The sequence below is a fragment of the Carcharhinus amblyrhynchos genome, chromosome 9, assembly GCF_965287045.1.
Source record: "Carcharhinus amblyrhynchos chromosome 9, sCarAmb.v2.hapA, whole genome shotgun sequence".
In the NCBI taxonomy this organism is placed as follows: Eukaryota; Metazoa; Chordata; class Chondrichthyes; order Carcharhiniformes; family Carcharhinidae; genus Carcharhinus; species Carcharhinus amblyrhynchos.
The window spans coordinates 12141027-12156968 of NC_137332.1; the positions used below are offsets into that span (position 1 = coordinate 12141027).

General features: G+C 42.5%; 1 protein-coding gene across 1 annotated transcript in view; it reads right to left on the minus strand.

The window, feature by feature from the left end:
• Positions 1-15942, minus strand: part of selenof (selenoprotein F) — a 64502-nt gene that overhangs the window by 21099 nt on the left and 27461 nt on the right. Inside the window, exon 3 of the mRNA XM_080195178.1 lies at positions 1005-1068. Coding sequence (XP_080051304.1) covers positions 1005-1068 — 64 coding nt within the window. The remainder of the gene's footprint in view (positions 1-1004; positions 1069-15942) is intronic.

Consider the following 15942-nt stretch of genomic DNA (forward strand, 5'->3'; position numbering starts at 1 on the left):
GGAAAAGATTTTTATGATCAACTAATCCACGCCTCTTACTTTTATAGATCAGATCTTCTGTTCCAGGGATAACAAACACAACCTATCCAGTCTCACCTCTAGCTAAAACTCAAGATGGTGGTGGAGAGTTGCCTTCTTGAGCTACTACAGTCCACCTGGTTGGCACACCCGATGCTGACTGGGAGTTTCAGGATTTTACCCTAGCAACTCTTATAGCGTTCCATTCTTTTTTTTAAAAAACTATGTTTAGCTATTATAATTCTTAATGGGGAAGAAAGGAACTTCATTTTATACATAGAGTCTTTCATACCCTTGGCACATCCCAAACTGCATTGCAAACAGTGAATTATAGTCACTGTGAGGTTTGTATATCCATGTGCTAGCCAATTTACACAAAACAAGGTGCCAGCAAGAGGAATAATCAGGCTCGAAGGTATTTGACAATAGAGGGCTGCTGCTTCACAGCGCCAGGGACCTGGGTTCGATTCCCGGCTTGAGTAACTGTGTGGAGTTTGCAACTTCTCCCTGTGTCTGCGTGGGTTTCCGCCAGGTGCTTTGGTTTCCTCTCATTCTGAAAGACATGCTGGTTTGGTGCATTGGCACCAAACGGGCACTGGACTGTGATGACTAGGGGAATTTCACAGTAATTTCATTGCAGTGTTAATGTAAGCCTTACTTGTGACTAATAAATTAACTTGATTTGTGGAGGGATGAATGTCGCCTTGGACACGGAGAACATATCAGCCTAGATATTTGTGCCCAAGTCCTGAAATAGGTCAATCCAATCTTCCAAATCAACCGCTACACCAAGGTGGGATAAAACAGATGATATCAAACATTCTTAAATAGCTTGAAATGAATGATTTTTGCTGCAAGTTGAAATTTATGCATAGTTCTTATCTTTAGCTCGCAAGATCCAGTCATGTGCTGTTAAGTATACAGTCTGGAATTATAGTAACTGTTGCTCAAAAGTATAAACAATAGGTGTGGTTTTATTCACTTACCCTGGACTTGGGGGAACCTCCCCAATTTTCATCCACATACTTCGAGGACAGCTCCAGCATAAAGCTGATGGAAAGACAAAGCAATAGACATCAAATTGATACAAAGATGACTTTGTTGATCAAGATAAACATAAGATTGCATACATATTTTAATCACTATATTTTGTATTATCCACATCCAAATTCATCCTTTAAGAATGCAATTTCTGTGTACTGCAACCAGTAAACTGAGCAATATTTTATGTCACAAAGCCTGTCTCTCTTATCAAATGGTGTTGTAGATTTTACAGTTGGGTTAATGGAGCCAGGCTTAGTAATGCAAATACAGAGAACTCTTCCAGCACTTTTTCTCTGATGTTTTGTATACTCAGTGAACCCTTGGGTTACCAACTAAGCAGCCCAAATGCAGAAGTGAGACAGCAGCAAATGGTCATCGAGCTCATAAAGCTTCATTGAAATACTTGCAACGATGGTCGGCTTTTAGAGATGCACATTCGCTCTTATTATTTCGATTCAAGGCAAGCAACTTCAACAACTGATCAAAGGCATAATCTGAATGTGACAACCCAGCACAAAGCCTTTTATTTAGCTTATGGCTAGCTCCTGTCAGCTCTCATATAATGATATGGAAAACAAAATTTCACAATTTGACAGGACCAAGTGAGGTGGGGCGGAGGGTGTGGGGAAGCTACATTTTAAAGCAAAACATGTTTTTTCTGTTAATTGCTTAGATCAGGAATCAGGGATGTTCACACTCTGGCCTGTGGGCTTTAACCACCCCAGAGTCCTGACCACCTTATACATGGAACCTAGGCAACTCTCATTTAAATTTATTTGCTGGTTTGTCACGTTTGAGTTTCATGGCTTAGAGGTTTATAAAGGGCTACCTAAGCTATTACCATATTGTGTAAAGCTCAAATCAGCACCAAGGGCTTGAAAACAAATGCAAATTTTTGTGACCGTCAAATTTCATGTTTGTATACCTAAATGGTCCACAGAAGTTAAAGCAAACTCTCCAGTTCAGTAACCCAGACAGATCAGTAACCATCATGATCTGCAGAACTTCTGTAATGCAATGTCAAGTGTACAGATGAATGTGACACATACACCTTTGAAGTGTACAATCTATGACAAGGAAACATGCATATGAAAAGCTTGCCATATGTTTGAAAAGGAATACTGTATCATATTGATGCATTCTAATTCCGAGGAACAAAGCGCCCAGAGGCACGAGATAAAGGATTTATTGTCCAGCATCTAATTATACTGCAATATATTTTACCATATGACCAATGGGCATTCAATAGTAACTCCCTAGCTGCAACTGAAAGCAATTAGATAATGCAGGTAATGTGCAGCAGCATGCATTCTGTCAATTTGTTTTTTTGTTCAAGTTGGTTCCTTCATATCCCAGTTTCATCTCTCCTGCTCAATGGTTGTGCTTAGCTATGGATGTCAACTAAGCCACTAAGCAGACAAAAATCCAATTATACCAGACAAAAGAAATTGACCTTTGTAGGATTTTCTATCAGACTTGATACACAAACAAAACTGGAAAAAAACAGCAAAGGTTAGTATTTTGCAGTGTAAGTTCTAAATTGTAGTCAATTCAATTTTAACAATAAAACTTTTATTCTCAAGTTATTTGTGGTTGTCTAACAATTCATGCATTTGCTACAAACAAGTAGCTACTGTTCTCCATCTCAGTGCCAGTCTCTCAAGCCAACACTCTGCAAAGGCCAGAAAATCATCAATGTGCTAATAATGAAAAACAAGAACTCGTACTTCTTTAGCAACGTTAATGTAGTAAAATGCCCCAAGGCACTCTACTCAAGAATTACGGGAGAAAATTTAACACAGCCAAAGGCGAGATAAAATGCTAGGGAAAAAAAAATCATCAGGACTGGCAGCATCCGCAGAGAGAGAAAAACAGAGTTAATGTTTTGAATCCAACATGACTGCTTCACAAGTGGAAAGAGATGTAGAGATGTGATGGGTTTTATGCTGTTGAAAAGGATGGGAGGGCAAATAGAGCAAAACAGAAGCTCAGGTAAAAAGGTCAGCATTTTCTGAAAAAGAAAACATGCAAACAGAATATAGATTGGCACTGATAGGACACTCAACTATGTCTGACTCATTTACAGCACCTCTGACTTCACCCCTTCCCCTCACTCCCAGAATCATGGTAAGTTTCCCCTTGTCCTCACTTTGCACCCCACCAGCCTCCTTATTCTCCACGATTTAGCTCCAGCTTGATGCCATCAACAAACACATCTCCCCCCCGCCGCCAGCATTCTGATGGGACTGTTCACGTCATGTCTTGGTCCATTCCTCCATAACTCCCAATACCTCATCCCTTTCCCATGCATTAACAGGAGGTTTAACACCTGCCCTTTATCTCCTCACCTCCTCCCCTTCCACACCCCGCCCCTCCCCAACTCTTTCCAGGTGAAGTAACAATTTACTTGCACTTCTTTCAAATTATTTGACTGTATTTGCTGCTTACAATGCGGTCTTCTCTACAACAGAGACAAAATGCAGACTGAGTGATCACTCTGCATAATACCATCGCTCTGTCTGTAAATGTGACTGACCTTTAGGTCATTTGCAACATCAATTCACCACCTAACTCTCCCTTCACTTTTCTGTCTGAGGCTGGTGCAATGTTCCAGTGCAGCCCAATACAAGCTGGAGGAATAGCACCTTATCTTTAGATAAATACAGCCTTCTAGACTCAACATTGAGTTTGACATCAGACCATGAACTCTGCCTTTCATTTTTGAATTCCACCCCCACCTGCCAGCGCCAATCTGCGCCATCTCATGTTTTTGCTTTAAGACGGCACTGAATCTTGTCTTTTTATTTCAGGTTTCCAGTATCCACACAGTATTTCAAATTTATTTTAGCATATAGAGATAGCAGGCCAGAGCTAAGTTTTAAACAGCATTTTAAAGGAGAAAGGAGGAGGCGGAGATGTTTTGTGAGGGAATTCCAGAATTACGGGCCCAGCAGCTGAAGCCACCAATGGTGCAGTGACCAATACTGGAAATGGTCAAGAGGCCAGAATTGGCAAACACAGAAATCTCGGTGGTGGGCAAGGGGATTGGCAGGCTGAAAAAGATGGCAGAGATTAGGAGGGGTGAGACTATGGAGGGGTTTTGAATACAAGGATGAAAATTTTAAAAATTGAGACATTGCCCAAGCTAACGTCTTATCGATGCAAATTAGGAATTGAGCAAGGTTTTGAAGTTTACAGACGGTAGAAGGTGGGAGGTTGATTAAGAGCAAGTTGGAATAATCAACTCTGGAGGTAACAAAAGGACAGATTTTTATTTATTTGTGGGACATGGGCATCGTTGGCCGGTCAGCATTTATTGCCCACCCCTAGTTACCCGAGGGCAGTTCACAGTCAACCACATTGCTGTGGCTCCGGAGTCACACATAGGCCAGACCAAAGTAAAGACAGCAGATTTCCTTCCCTAAAGGGCATTGGTGAACCAGATGGATTTTTCCAACAATCAATAATGGTTTCATGGATCATCATTAGACTTTTAATTCCAGATTTTTTTATTGAATTCAAATTCTACCATCTGCCATGGTGGGATTCGAACCCAGGTCCCCAGAACATTAGCTGAGTTTCTGGATTAATAATCTAGTGATCATACACTAGGTCATTACCTAGAGTTTCAACAGCAGATAAGCTGAAATAGGGGAAAGTAGGGCAACATTGAAAGTGTAAATAGATAGTCTTGATGAGGACACAGAAGTAAGGTAGAAAGCTCACCTGGGGGGAATAATAGTTCTTCTCATGGGGAATACACAAAATACACTCCAATAAATGGGAGAATGCCAGTCAGTTAGTTAACGTAAAAGCAATGTTGCAAAGACTATGAAGTACTCTGCTGCTTCAAGTGGAGCATGAAAATAGGTAACAGATTTGTTAAATGCAGTAATGCAGTTCTACAGCTGTAAAACGACCATTACTCAGTGCCTGATGGCCTTTCACAGTCATAGAAACATATAGAAGCATTTGAAAAATACATTAAAAATCTGGGGTGCAATTTGTCGCTTGCCAAATTCTATAATGAACATTAAAGATTCGCAACTAGCTTGGAGTGAATGCAACATGCCTTTTCTACACAAAAGTATGAATTGTTACTCTTCCTCCTCCCGATTAAAAATTCAACTGAGTTAAAATAGTTTGATTTCATGCTGCAATGACACAGTAATTCTATGTGCTTCTTACATTTGAAACACAAGTGACTAATATAACCATCTGCATTTCTTACTGTGTATAAGAGGGGCATTTGTGCAGCTTGCTGGCTCTTTAGCGTATTCAGGAACAACGCGCAGTTGTGAATTTCTGTTTTAAATGCGCTCTGGGGAACAATCACAATGGAACAACGCAGCCAGCTGCTGAACTTTAACCCCAAATAAATGAAATATATCTCAGATAAACATGAATTTACAATGAACTTCTGAAGACAGGGCTGTATTTCTTTTTGAAAATAGAGCCAATAAACATTTATATCCATACAAGACTAATGCAGTATATAACAAACATAAATTCAATTACAATGCAATGCTCAATAAATGGAAGCGATAATAAATAAAATCAGGTATATGGCATGCTTGCCTTCATCAGCCGGAGCATTGAGTACAAGATTTGGGAAATCGTGTTGCAGCTATATAAAATCTTAGTTAGGCCACATTTGGAGTACTGCGTGCAGTGCTAGTTGCCACACTATAGCTTTGGAGAGCGCAAAGAAGGTTCACCAGGACGTTGCCTAGTCTCAAGTGTGTTGGCTATGAGCAGAGGTTGAATAAACTAGGAATGCTTTCACTAGACAGAGGCAGAGGGGAGGCCTGATGAGGAGGTCTACAAAATAATGAGAGGCATGGACAGGGTGGATGGTTGAGGCTTTTTTCCAAGAGTGGAAGTGACAATTAACAAGGCTGCACAAGGTGAGGGGAGGAAAAGCTTAAGGGAGATGTGCAGGGGACGTTTTTCCATGCAGAGAGTGGTGGGTGCCTGGGATGCGTTGCCAAAGGAAGTGGTGGAAGCAGGCACATTAACAGCATTTAAAAGGCATCTGGATGGGTACATGAATAGGGATGAAATAGAGGGATGAAATAGAGGGATACAGACCGAGTGAGGGCACAATTTTTTTAAAGTTAGGTAGTGTATCATGATTGGCATGGACTTGAAGGGCTGAAGGAGGGCTGTTCCTGTGCTGTTCTTTTCTTTGTTCCAGGCCTCAAACTTGAATGCAGCACAGAGAGGTCAGTCACCAGTGGAGTGCCCCAGGGATCTGTTCTGGGACCCTTACTGTTTGTGATTTTCATTAATGACCTGGATGAGGAAGTGGAGGGATGGATTGGTAAGTTTGCCCATAACACGAAGGTTGAAGGTGTTGTGGATAGTCTGGAGGGATGTCAGAAGTTGCAGCGTGACATAGATAGGTTGCAAGACTGGGCGGAGAAGTGGCAGATGGACTTCAACCCGGATAAACGTGTAGTGGTACATTTTGGCAGGTCAGATGGGATGAAGGAGTGTAATACTAATGGTAAGACTTTTAGCAGTGTGGAAGATCAGAAGGATCTTGGGGTCCGGGTTCATAGGACTCAAATCAGCTTCGCAGGTAGAGGATGTGGTTAAGAAGGCGTATGGTGATCTGGCCTTCATCAATCGAGGAATTGAGTTTAGGAGTCGGAAGATAACGCTGCAGCTTTATAAAACCCTGGTCAGAGCCCACTTGGAGTACTGTGCTCAGTTCTGGTCGTCTCATTACGGAAGGATGTGGAAGCCATTGAAAGGGTGCAGACGAGATTTACAAGGATGTTGCCTGGATTCAGTGGCATGCCTTATGAAGATAGGTTGAGAGAGCTCGGTCTTTTCTCCTTGGAGAGACAAAGGATGAGAGATGACCTGACGGAGGTGCATAAGATGCTGAGAGGTATTGATCGAGTGGATTCTCAGAGGCTTCTTCCCAGGGCTGAAATGGCTGCCACAAGAGGACACAGGTTTAAGGTGCTGGGGAGTAGGTACAGAGAAGATGTCAGGGGTAAGATTTTCACTCAGAGGGTGGTGGGTGAGTGGAATTGGCTGCCGTTGGTGATGGTGGAGACAAATTTGATAGGGTCTTTTAAGAGACTTCTGGATGAGTACATGGGACTTAACAGGATTGAGGGTTATAGGTAAGGCTAGTAGGTAGAGGTATGATCGGCACAACTTGTGGGCTGAAGGGCCTGTTTGTGCTGTAGTTTTTCTATGATTCTAATAACTATTTGATTTTTGCTCTCTCATGTCTCATGCTGAATGCAGCCCCCTGCTAAATTAGTTTCAATCCTTCCCCACAGCAAACCAGTTTAAATCCTTCCCCACAGCACATGTTAATCTTCTCAGAAAGACACTGGTTTCAGTTCTGCTGAGGTGTATCCCACTCACCTTGAACAGGTCCCATCTGTCCGAAAACATATCCCAATTTCCCAAGGAGCCTGAAGTCCTTCCTCCTGCACCATTCCTTAGCTACATCTTTATGCTTTTTATCCTATTATTTCAGTATTCATGCGGCATAGGAGTAATTCAGAAAGTTTCTGCTTTTTAATTTCCTTCCTAACACCCAAAATATACTGCATAACCAGGCCATTCAGCAAGATCAGTCCATCTGGCCTTTCTACTGCACTCAAGCCATTTATACATCTACCATTGCCCCATAGATTAGAGTTTTTAGAAGCTCCTTACCCACTACTTCCACCACCTCCCCCACCCTAAGCCTTGCACCAAACACCCACTGTCTACAGTCTATTTTGTTTATCAGATACGTCAGAGGAATATCATTGAGCTGGGTGTATGTAACCTTTACAGACGGCATTTGTTACAACCAGACAGTCAGTAGCCAACCATAATTAACGTCTAGCCAGGTTCCTTCATTGATTATTGACTATCACTGACAAAGGACATGGGAATTAGGAGAAGCAAGAGACAAATTCAGCCCTTCGAGCCTACTCCACCATTCAATCAGATCATCGCTGATCTCTTCCCTGGTCTCAAATCCACTCCCTCACCTGTTCCCCACATCCCTTTTCTAATTAAAAAATATGTCCATCTCCCTCTTGAAACCATTCAATGATTCAGACTCCAATGTGCTATGGGACAGCGAGTTCCATAAATTCACCACCCTCTGCAGGAATTAGTTCCTCCTCATCTCAATTTTAAATTTACTGCCTCTTGACCTATAGATGTGATGTCTTATTCTAAATTGTTCTATAAAAGGAAATGTTTGGTCTACAATTACTTTATCCATCCCTTTTAAAATTTTATATACCTGATCAGATTCGTACTCATCCTTCTAAACCCAGTGAGTATAAACTCAAACTGTTTAATCTCTCCTCAGATATCCATAGAACCATAAAACATTACAACACAGAAACAGGCCTTTTGGCCCTTCTTGACTGTGCCTAGTCCCATTGATCTGCACCTGGACCATATCCTCTGCTCTCTAACTTTGACTGTCTTAAGAAACTCTCTGTACCAATTCCCTGGTTATCTGGACAGCAGCTGGTACCTGAGGAAGTCTGCATCTTCGCTGCTTTTGTCCTGCTCAGTTTTGTTTTCTTTTCTTGCAGGATTGAGAGATGTTCACTCTCTGATGTCCTGTCTCCAACTGCCAAAAAATTCAACTAAAACATAAAGTTTAAAGCTTTTATCCTTATAAGAGCATCCAGTTGCTAAGCAACCACTGCTAGTTCTATATTCTTTATATCATAACCCTCTCTAAGCACAATAGAATCACAGTGGGAACTGAAACCAATCCCCACACATCTCAGCACCTTTGTCCAGCATGAATCTAGCTATAGGTTATTACCCTTCCAGGCACAGAAACATAAATTAAACACACTTAAAACTATATATATTATTTCTAAACAACCTTTATTTTCCTAGCGTAGTCATCAATTACTGAAAGTAAGTCTGAAATTTCGCTTTCCAGTTTAGTATATATTAGAGTCAATTAAGTCTACAAAAAAATGTAGCGAGACATTTAGACTCAACTCTTGTAATAAGTAAGCTTTACAACATGCATTAGATAAGCATAGTTAGATTACACCACATCGTCCACTGCCTATGAAAAATGCTTATATATTTATATATTCAAATGCTAAGAAAAAAATTGTATTGGTCGAACAGATGATACAAGTACTGAAATGCACTAGCCACCATTACAAATGCACCAATTCATTGCGCACTCCAGCAATCTCATGAATAGACAGCTCACATTTCCAGACAGCGCTTTGAACATTAGCCATTTTATTGGTGCTGTCTCATTACAATGCTCTCTGTTCTTGGACGACAGAGTTGGAGGTTGTTATTGAGCTAAAAAGGGAAAGCAGGAAATAAACCGCTGCGGTATTCAGCAACACTAGTTTAGCCATTACAGCATAATTGCCTCAACACTTAAGGAAAGCACATAGATAGCAATTGTTCCAAAATGTGCAATGACAACATTTGGCAGGGATACACAAAATACAGTAGATATTTTCAGCAACTGCAAATACCTGGGCAATTTCTTGTGTAATTTCATGGATAGTTAGGCTTACTTCCAGCTCATCCCTCTTTGTTTCACCGGTTGGAAAAATGGTACATTCGGCAGATGTAAGTTTGAAAAATTTGTACCCGCAAATACTGTGCATCCAGATTTGATGAGGCATAATATCTGCTAAAAGTCCACTGATGTGGGCTTAAGTATTAACATGCATTGTTTTGCTTACCAACACTGTACACTGAATTAGACTCCAAGTCAAATTTCAACTAAGTGGACAGTTGTGCGTTTTCTCGAATGATTTACTGAATAATTCCATGAAGTCAATATATTAATGCATTATATTTATTACTGTTGACTACTGAATTGGAAAATAGCCAGTGCTGAATCTTTGGTAATTAATTCATTATTCTTGGGAAGCAGTTTGAGACGCGAGGAGCAGTAAGATGCATCATAAATCCAAGCACCTCTCCCATGTAACAGTGCAGCTTCTGCAAATACATGGTTCACTTAGTGATTTTGTAAGGGCTGAATGAAGGAGCTATTTTTCATCATTTCAAAATCAATCCTTTTAAAATCCAAGACCAAATAAATGGATCCTGAATTAGTCAGCTCAGTTTCACCAAAAACGCTAAAAGAACATGATCAGTTATATTTTGGTGTGCAAAATAGTTCTAGTTAAGACCACAACATAATCTATGGGATTTCCTGTGCTTCCACCTCTCATCTCTCTCTCTGCTCCTCCCCACCTCTCCCCCCACCACCACGACACCCTTTCTGATCTTGCTGCTGTCAATGGGGTCTTCCATTCCATGCACCCCCTGCCTCTGGAAAACTTGCAATGGGAATTTGCCAGGTGTGGGACTGAAAGATCTCACCCACGAGAATTTCAGCCAATGTCCTGGGAGAAGATTCACTTGAGTGGATTTAAAAACTGTAGTTGTCTGTTGAAGTTCACACACATCATTGATAACATAGAACACTACAGCACAAACAGGCCCTTTGGCCCACAAGTTGCGCTGATCACATCCATACCTACCAAGCCACAGAACTATCTGTAACTCTCAATCCCAGTAGATCCCATGTACTCATCCAGAAGTTTTTTTAAAAGACCCCAGTGAATTTGCCTCTACCACCACCGATGGCAGCCGATTCCACTCACTCGCCACCCTCTGAGTGAAAAACTTACCCCTAACATCTCCTCTGTACTTGCTTCCCAGCACCTTAAACCTGTGTCCTCTCGTAGCGACCGTTTCAGCCCTGGGAAAAAGCCTCCGAGAATCCACCCTATCTATTCCTCTCAACATTTTATAAACCTCTATCAGGTCGCCTCTCAACCTTCATCTCTCCAGGGAGAAGAAACCTAGCTCCCTCAACCTTTCTTCATAAGGCATGCCTCCCAATCCAGGCAACATCCTTGTAAATCTCCTCCGCACCCTCTCAATAGCTTCCACATCCTTCCTGTAGTGAGGCGACCAGAACTGCGCACAGTACTCCAAGTGGGGTCTGACAAGGGTCTTATAAAGTTGCAGCATTACCTCCCAACTCCTAAACTCAATCCTTCGATTAATGAAGGCCAGTACACCATACGCCTTCTTGACCACATCCTCCACCTGCGAGGCCGATTTAAGAGTCCTATGGACTTGGACCCCAAGTTCCTTCTGCTCTTCAACACAGCTAAGACTCCTACCCTTGATATTGTACTCCTTCATCCAACTGGTCCTGCCAAAATAGACCACTACACATTTATCCACATTGAAGTCCATCTGCCACTTCTTCGCTCAGTCTTGCATCCCATCTGTGTCACGCTGCAACTTCTGACATCCCTCCAGACTATCCACAACACCACCAACCTTCGTATTGTCGGCGAACTTACTAACCCATCCCTCCACTTCCTCATCCAGGTCATTTATGAAAATGACAAACAGCAAGGGTCCTAGAACAGATCCTTGGGGCACTCCACTGGTGACCGACCTCCACGCAGAAAAAGACCCATCCACAACCACTCTCTGCCTTCTGCAGGCAAGCCAGTTCTGGATCCACAAGGCCAAATCCCCTTGGATCCCATGCCCTCTCACTTTCTCAAGAAGTCTTGCATGGGGGACCTTATCAAATGCCTTGCTGAAGTCCATGTAAACCATGTCCACTGCTCTTCCGTCGTCAATGTGTTCAGTCACATTTTCAAAGAACTCAACTAGACTCGTAAGGCACGACCTGCCCTTGACAAAGCCATGCTATTTCTGATCATTCTAAACTTCTCAAAATGCCCATAAATCTTGTCCCTCAGAATCCTCTCCATCAACTTACGAACCACTGAGGTCAGACTCACCAGTCGGTAATTTCCTGGGCTATCCCTGTTCCCTTTCTTGAAAATAGGGACCACATCCGCAATCCTCCAGAATCTCTTCTGTCTCCATCTACGATGCAAAGATCATCGCCAGGGGCTCTGCAATCACTTCCCTCACCTCCCACAGTAACCTGGGGTACATCTCATCCGGTCCCGGCGACTTATCTATCTTGATAGAATTTAAAAGTTCCAACACATCCTCTTTCTTAACATCCACATACTCAATCTTTTCAGTCTGCTGCAAACCTGTAGTACAACCTCCCAGATCACTTTCCACCGTGAATACCGAGGCAAAGTACTTGTTGAGCACTTTTGCCATTTCTTCCGGTTCCACACAGACTTTTCCCCCTTCACCTTTTATAGGTCCTATCCCTTCACTTCTCATCCTTTTACTCTTCACATATTTGTAGAACGTCTTGGGATTCTCCTTAACCTTACCCACCAAGGTCTTCTCATGACCCCTTCTGGCTCTCCTAATTTCCTTTTTAAGCTCCTTTCTACAAGCCTTATACTCCTCTAGATCCTTAACATCTCCTAGCTCTCTGAACCTTTTATACGCCTTTCTTTTCTTCCTGACTAGGTTCATCACAACCTTCATGCACCACGGTTCCCACGACCTACCAAAACCTCCTTGTCTCATCAGAACATTGTCGTGCAGAGCTCCGGTCAAATATTCCTTGAAAATCCACCACCTTCCTTCAGTACTTTTCCCCAAGAACACTCCTTCCAGTTTTCTCGTCCAATTATCTGCCTGATGTCTTCATATTTCCCCTTACTCCAGACAAACACCTTCCTAGCCTGCCTAATCCTATCTCTTTCCAATGTTATCGTGAAGGAGATAGAATTATGATCTCCATCCCTGAGATGCTCTCCCACCGAGAGATCCGACACCTGTCCTGGTTCATTAACCAGCACCAGGTCAAGTACAGCCTCTCCTCTCGTAGGCTTATCCATGTGCTGTGTCAGGAAACCCTCCTGAACACACCTAACAAACTCCTCCCCATCCAAACCCCTTACCAGATAACCTTCCTGTTTGGCTGCAATTTTCCACATGAACAAAATGGGGGACTTCAATGTCTTATCAATGATCTATTACTTCAGAGAAGCAGGTGCAGCAGGTGGTCAGGAAGGCGAATGGGATGCTGGCCTTCATAGCGAGGGGGATTGAATATAAAAGTAGGGAGGTCTTGCTGCGGCTATATAGGGCATTGGTGAGGCCGCAGCTGGAGTACTGTGTGCAGTTTTGGGCGCCATACTTACGCAAGGATATTTTGGCCTTGGAGGGAGTGCAGAGGAGGTTTACTAGGCTGATGCCGGAGTTGAGGGGGTTGAGCTATGAGGAGAGGCTGAATAAACTAGGCTTGTACTCGTTAGAGTTTAGAAGAATGAGGGGAGATCTCATTGAGACATATAAGATGATGAATGGGATGGATAGGATAGAGGTGGAGAGACTCTTTCTGCTCAGAAAGGACAGTAGGACTAGGGGGCACAGCCTCAAGATAAAGGGGGGGCGGTTTAGAACGGAGCTGAGGAAGAACTTCTTCACTCAAAGGGTGGTGAATCTCTGGAATTCTCTGCCCGTTGAAGTAGTGGAGGCTACCTCGCTAAATATTTTTAAGATGCGGGCTGATGGCTTTTTGATAAGAGAGGGGATTAAGGGTTATGGGGAGAGGGCGGGAATGTGGAACTGAGCCACGACAGATCAGCCATGATCTTATTGAATGGCAGGGCAGGCTCGAAGGGCTAGATGGCCTACTCCTGCTCCTATTTCTTATGTTCTTATGATGGGTATCAATTGCTTTTGAGCACATATAGATATGGGATAGCTGGGACACTGGGTGGAGTGGGAGACTGAATAACTTGATAAATTCCCTCAATAAAGCAAGGTTCTGCCTCTTAGTTCTAGCTTTGCCAATTGGCTTGGTTACTGTTTACCACGTCATTCACTAATCATTGAAGTGGCTGCTGCAACACACTCTTCACATTCTCGCCCTCATAAACCCACCGGACATGCTGTGGCATTTAACCCATATGTCGGAGGTGAAGAGGCTCCCAGTGGAGGGCATTCCAAGTAAGAGTCCTCCCATTTACCACTGGGGATTCAGCATGGATTGTGTTGCTTGCAGCAATCCCCTACAATTGCAGGTCAAGATGGTTCATGGACTCCTGGACTGCTCATCTTTTCTGCCACTTCACATGCAGACCCACAGCAATGTAGGTGACTCTTCACTGCTCTCTGAAATGGCCCAATAAGTCACTCAATTCAAATGCAATTAGGGACTGGGCAACAACTGCTGGTCTTGCCAGTGACACCCATACCTCATGAAACAATAATCAAACAAAAATCATTATGTGTTTGAGGAAAGAAGAACAAAACTGAGAGTCCAATCTAGCCATTAAAAACAAGTTTTACAATCTGTTCCTACTTGCAAAATATACAATCAGATCCAGGAAATAAGAAAAAAAGTTAAATGGGAAGACAGGAACAGCAAAATGACGTAAAAAAAGAACTAACTACTGAATTTAGAGTTTTAGCTGCACAGGGTTAAAATTACAGTGATAGCTACACTCTAATTAGTTTTTGCACATGATGTGCTGGCAGAACATGCAAAACAGAATCAGAGCAGGGCAACTGGGATTTCCTGCAACTTTAAAAGTAAAACACATGTAAATACAAACATAATTGAGTCATAGTTAAATGGAAAATATTGCCATTATTCTCAAATGAACCACCAACAACCCAGCTTGAAAATATGGCATCAGCAAAATTTACCGACAGAAATAGACAGCACTACTGGAACCCATTGATATATTACCTGAAGTTACACTGTTTGCTATGGATGCGGGGTAGTGCAGTTGAGAGCACACTGCCATTATTGTTGCATGGTTGATTGCTTCTGCAGACAATGTTTCCAATCTTGTTTGTACAAGATGGGTCCGCAAATACAGTGAACATTTTCAATGTGACTTGTCTTTCAATCACAAAACATTTGTGCATAAAAACTTGTATATGGAATGAAATGGAAGGACAGTATTTCATTATCTCGTATGCTTGTCCCCATCACCGTTTGGCTAAGCAGTTCACAGCACCATGGTACACAAAGAATAAATGAGATTCAAGGGGGTCGGGCCTTGGCAGGTGACGGCACAGTCATCATTGGCTGAGAGAATAAAATTGAGGATGCTCAAAAAGTCGGAGTTGAAGTAATGCAGATATTGGAGAACTGTGGGGTGACGCTGTGACACTATGGTTAGCACTCCTGCCTCAGTGCCAGGGATCTGAGTTTGATTCTAGCCTTGGGTGATTGACTAATGGATTTTGCATGATCTCCCCATGTCTGCATAAGTTTCCTCCCATGGTCAAAAGATTAGGTTGATTGATCATGCTAAATTTTCCCTTTGTGTTTAAAGGTGAGTAGGTTAGAGGGATAAGTAGGATGGATGTGTGGGGTAAGGGATTACATGGGATGGGATGCTCTGTTGCGATTCAATGGCCGAATGGCCTCATTCTGCACTGTAGGGAATCTATAATTCTATGGATGGAATGACAGAGAAAGGGAAAAATGAGACCATGAAGGGATTTGAAAGGAAGGCTGAGAATTTTAAAGTCAAAAAGTTGTAAAATTGGGAGCCTGTCGATCAGCACACTCAAAGCTCATTGGGACAGCAGATTTTTCAATGGTAAGTTTACAAAGGATAGACTGGGGATGATCAGTCAGGAGCATATTAGAATAGTCAAGTTTAAAATCAACAAAGGCACAGATGAGGGTTTCAGCAACAAATGTGCTGAGAGAATGGCTGAGTCGGGAGTTATTGCCAAGGCAATCTTGGTCACAGTATGGACGTGTGGCTGGAAGAGCAACTCAGCATCAAATATGATTCCCAAATCTGCAAGCATACATGTTCCATCCCAGTCAACTGCCAGGGGGAAGCATGGAGTCAGCAGCCAGAGGGCAGTTTGTAGCAGGGAACTAGGGTGGTAGCTTTCAACATCCTAATATTTAGATGGAGGAAATCCCTTTGCATCCAGTAGTGGATGTCAGATAAGCAG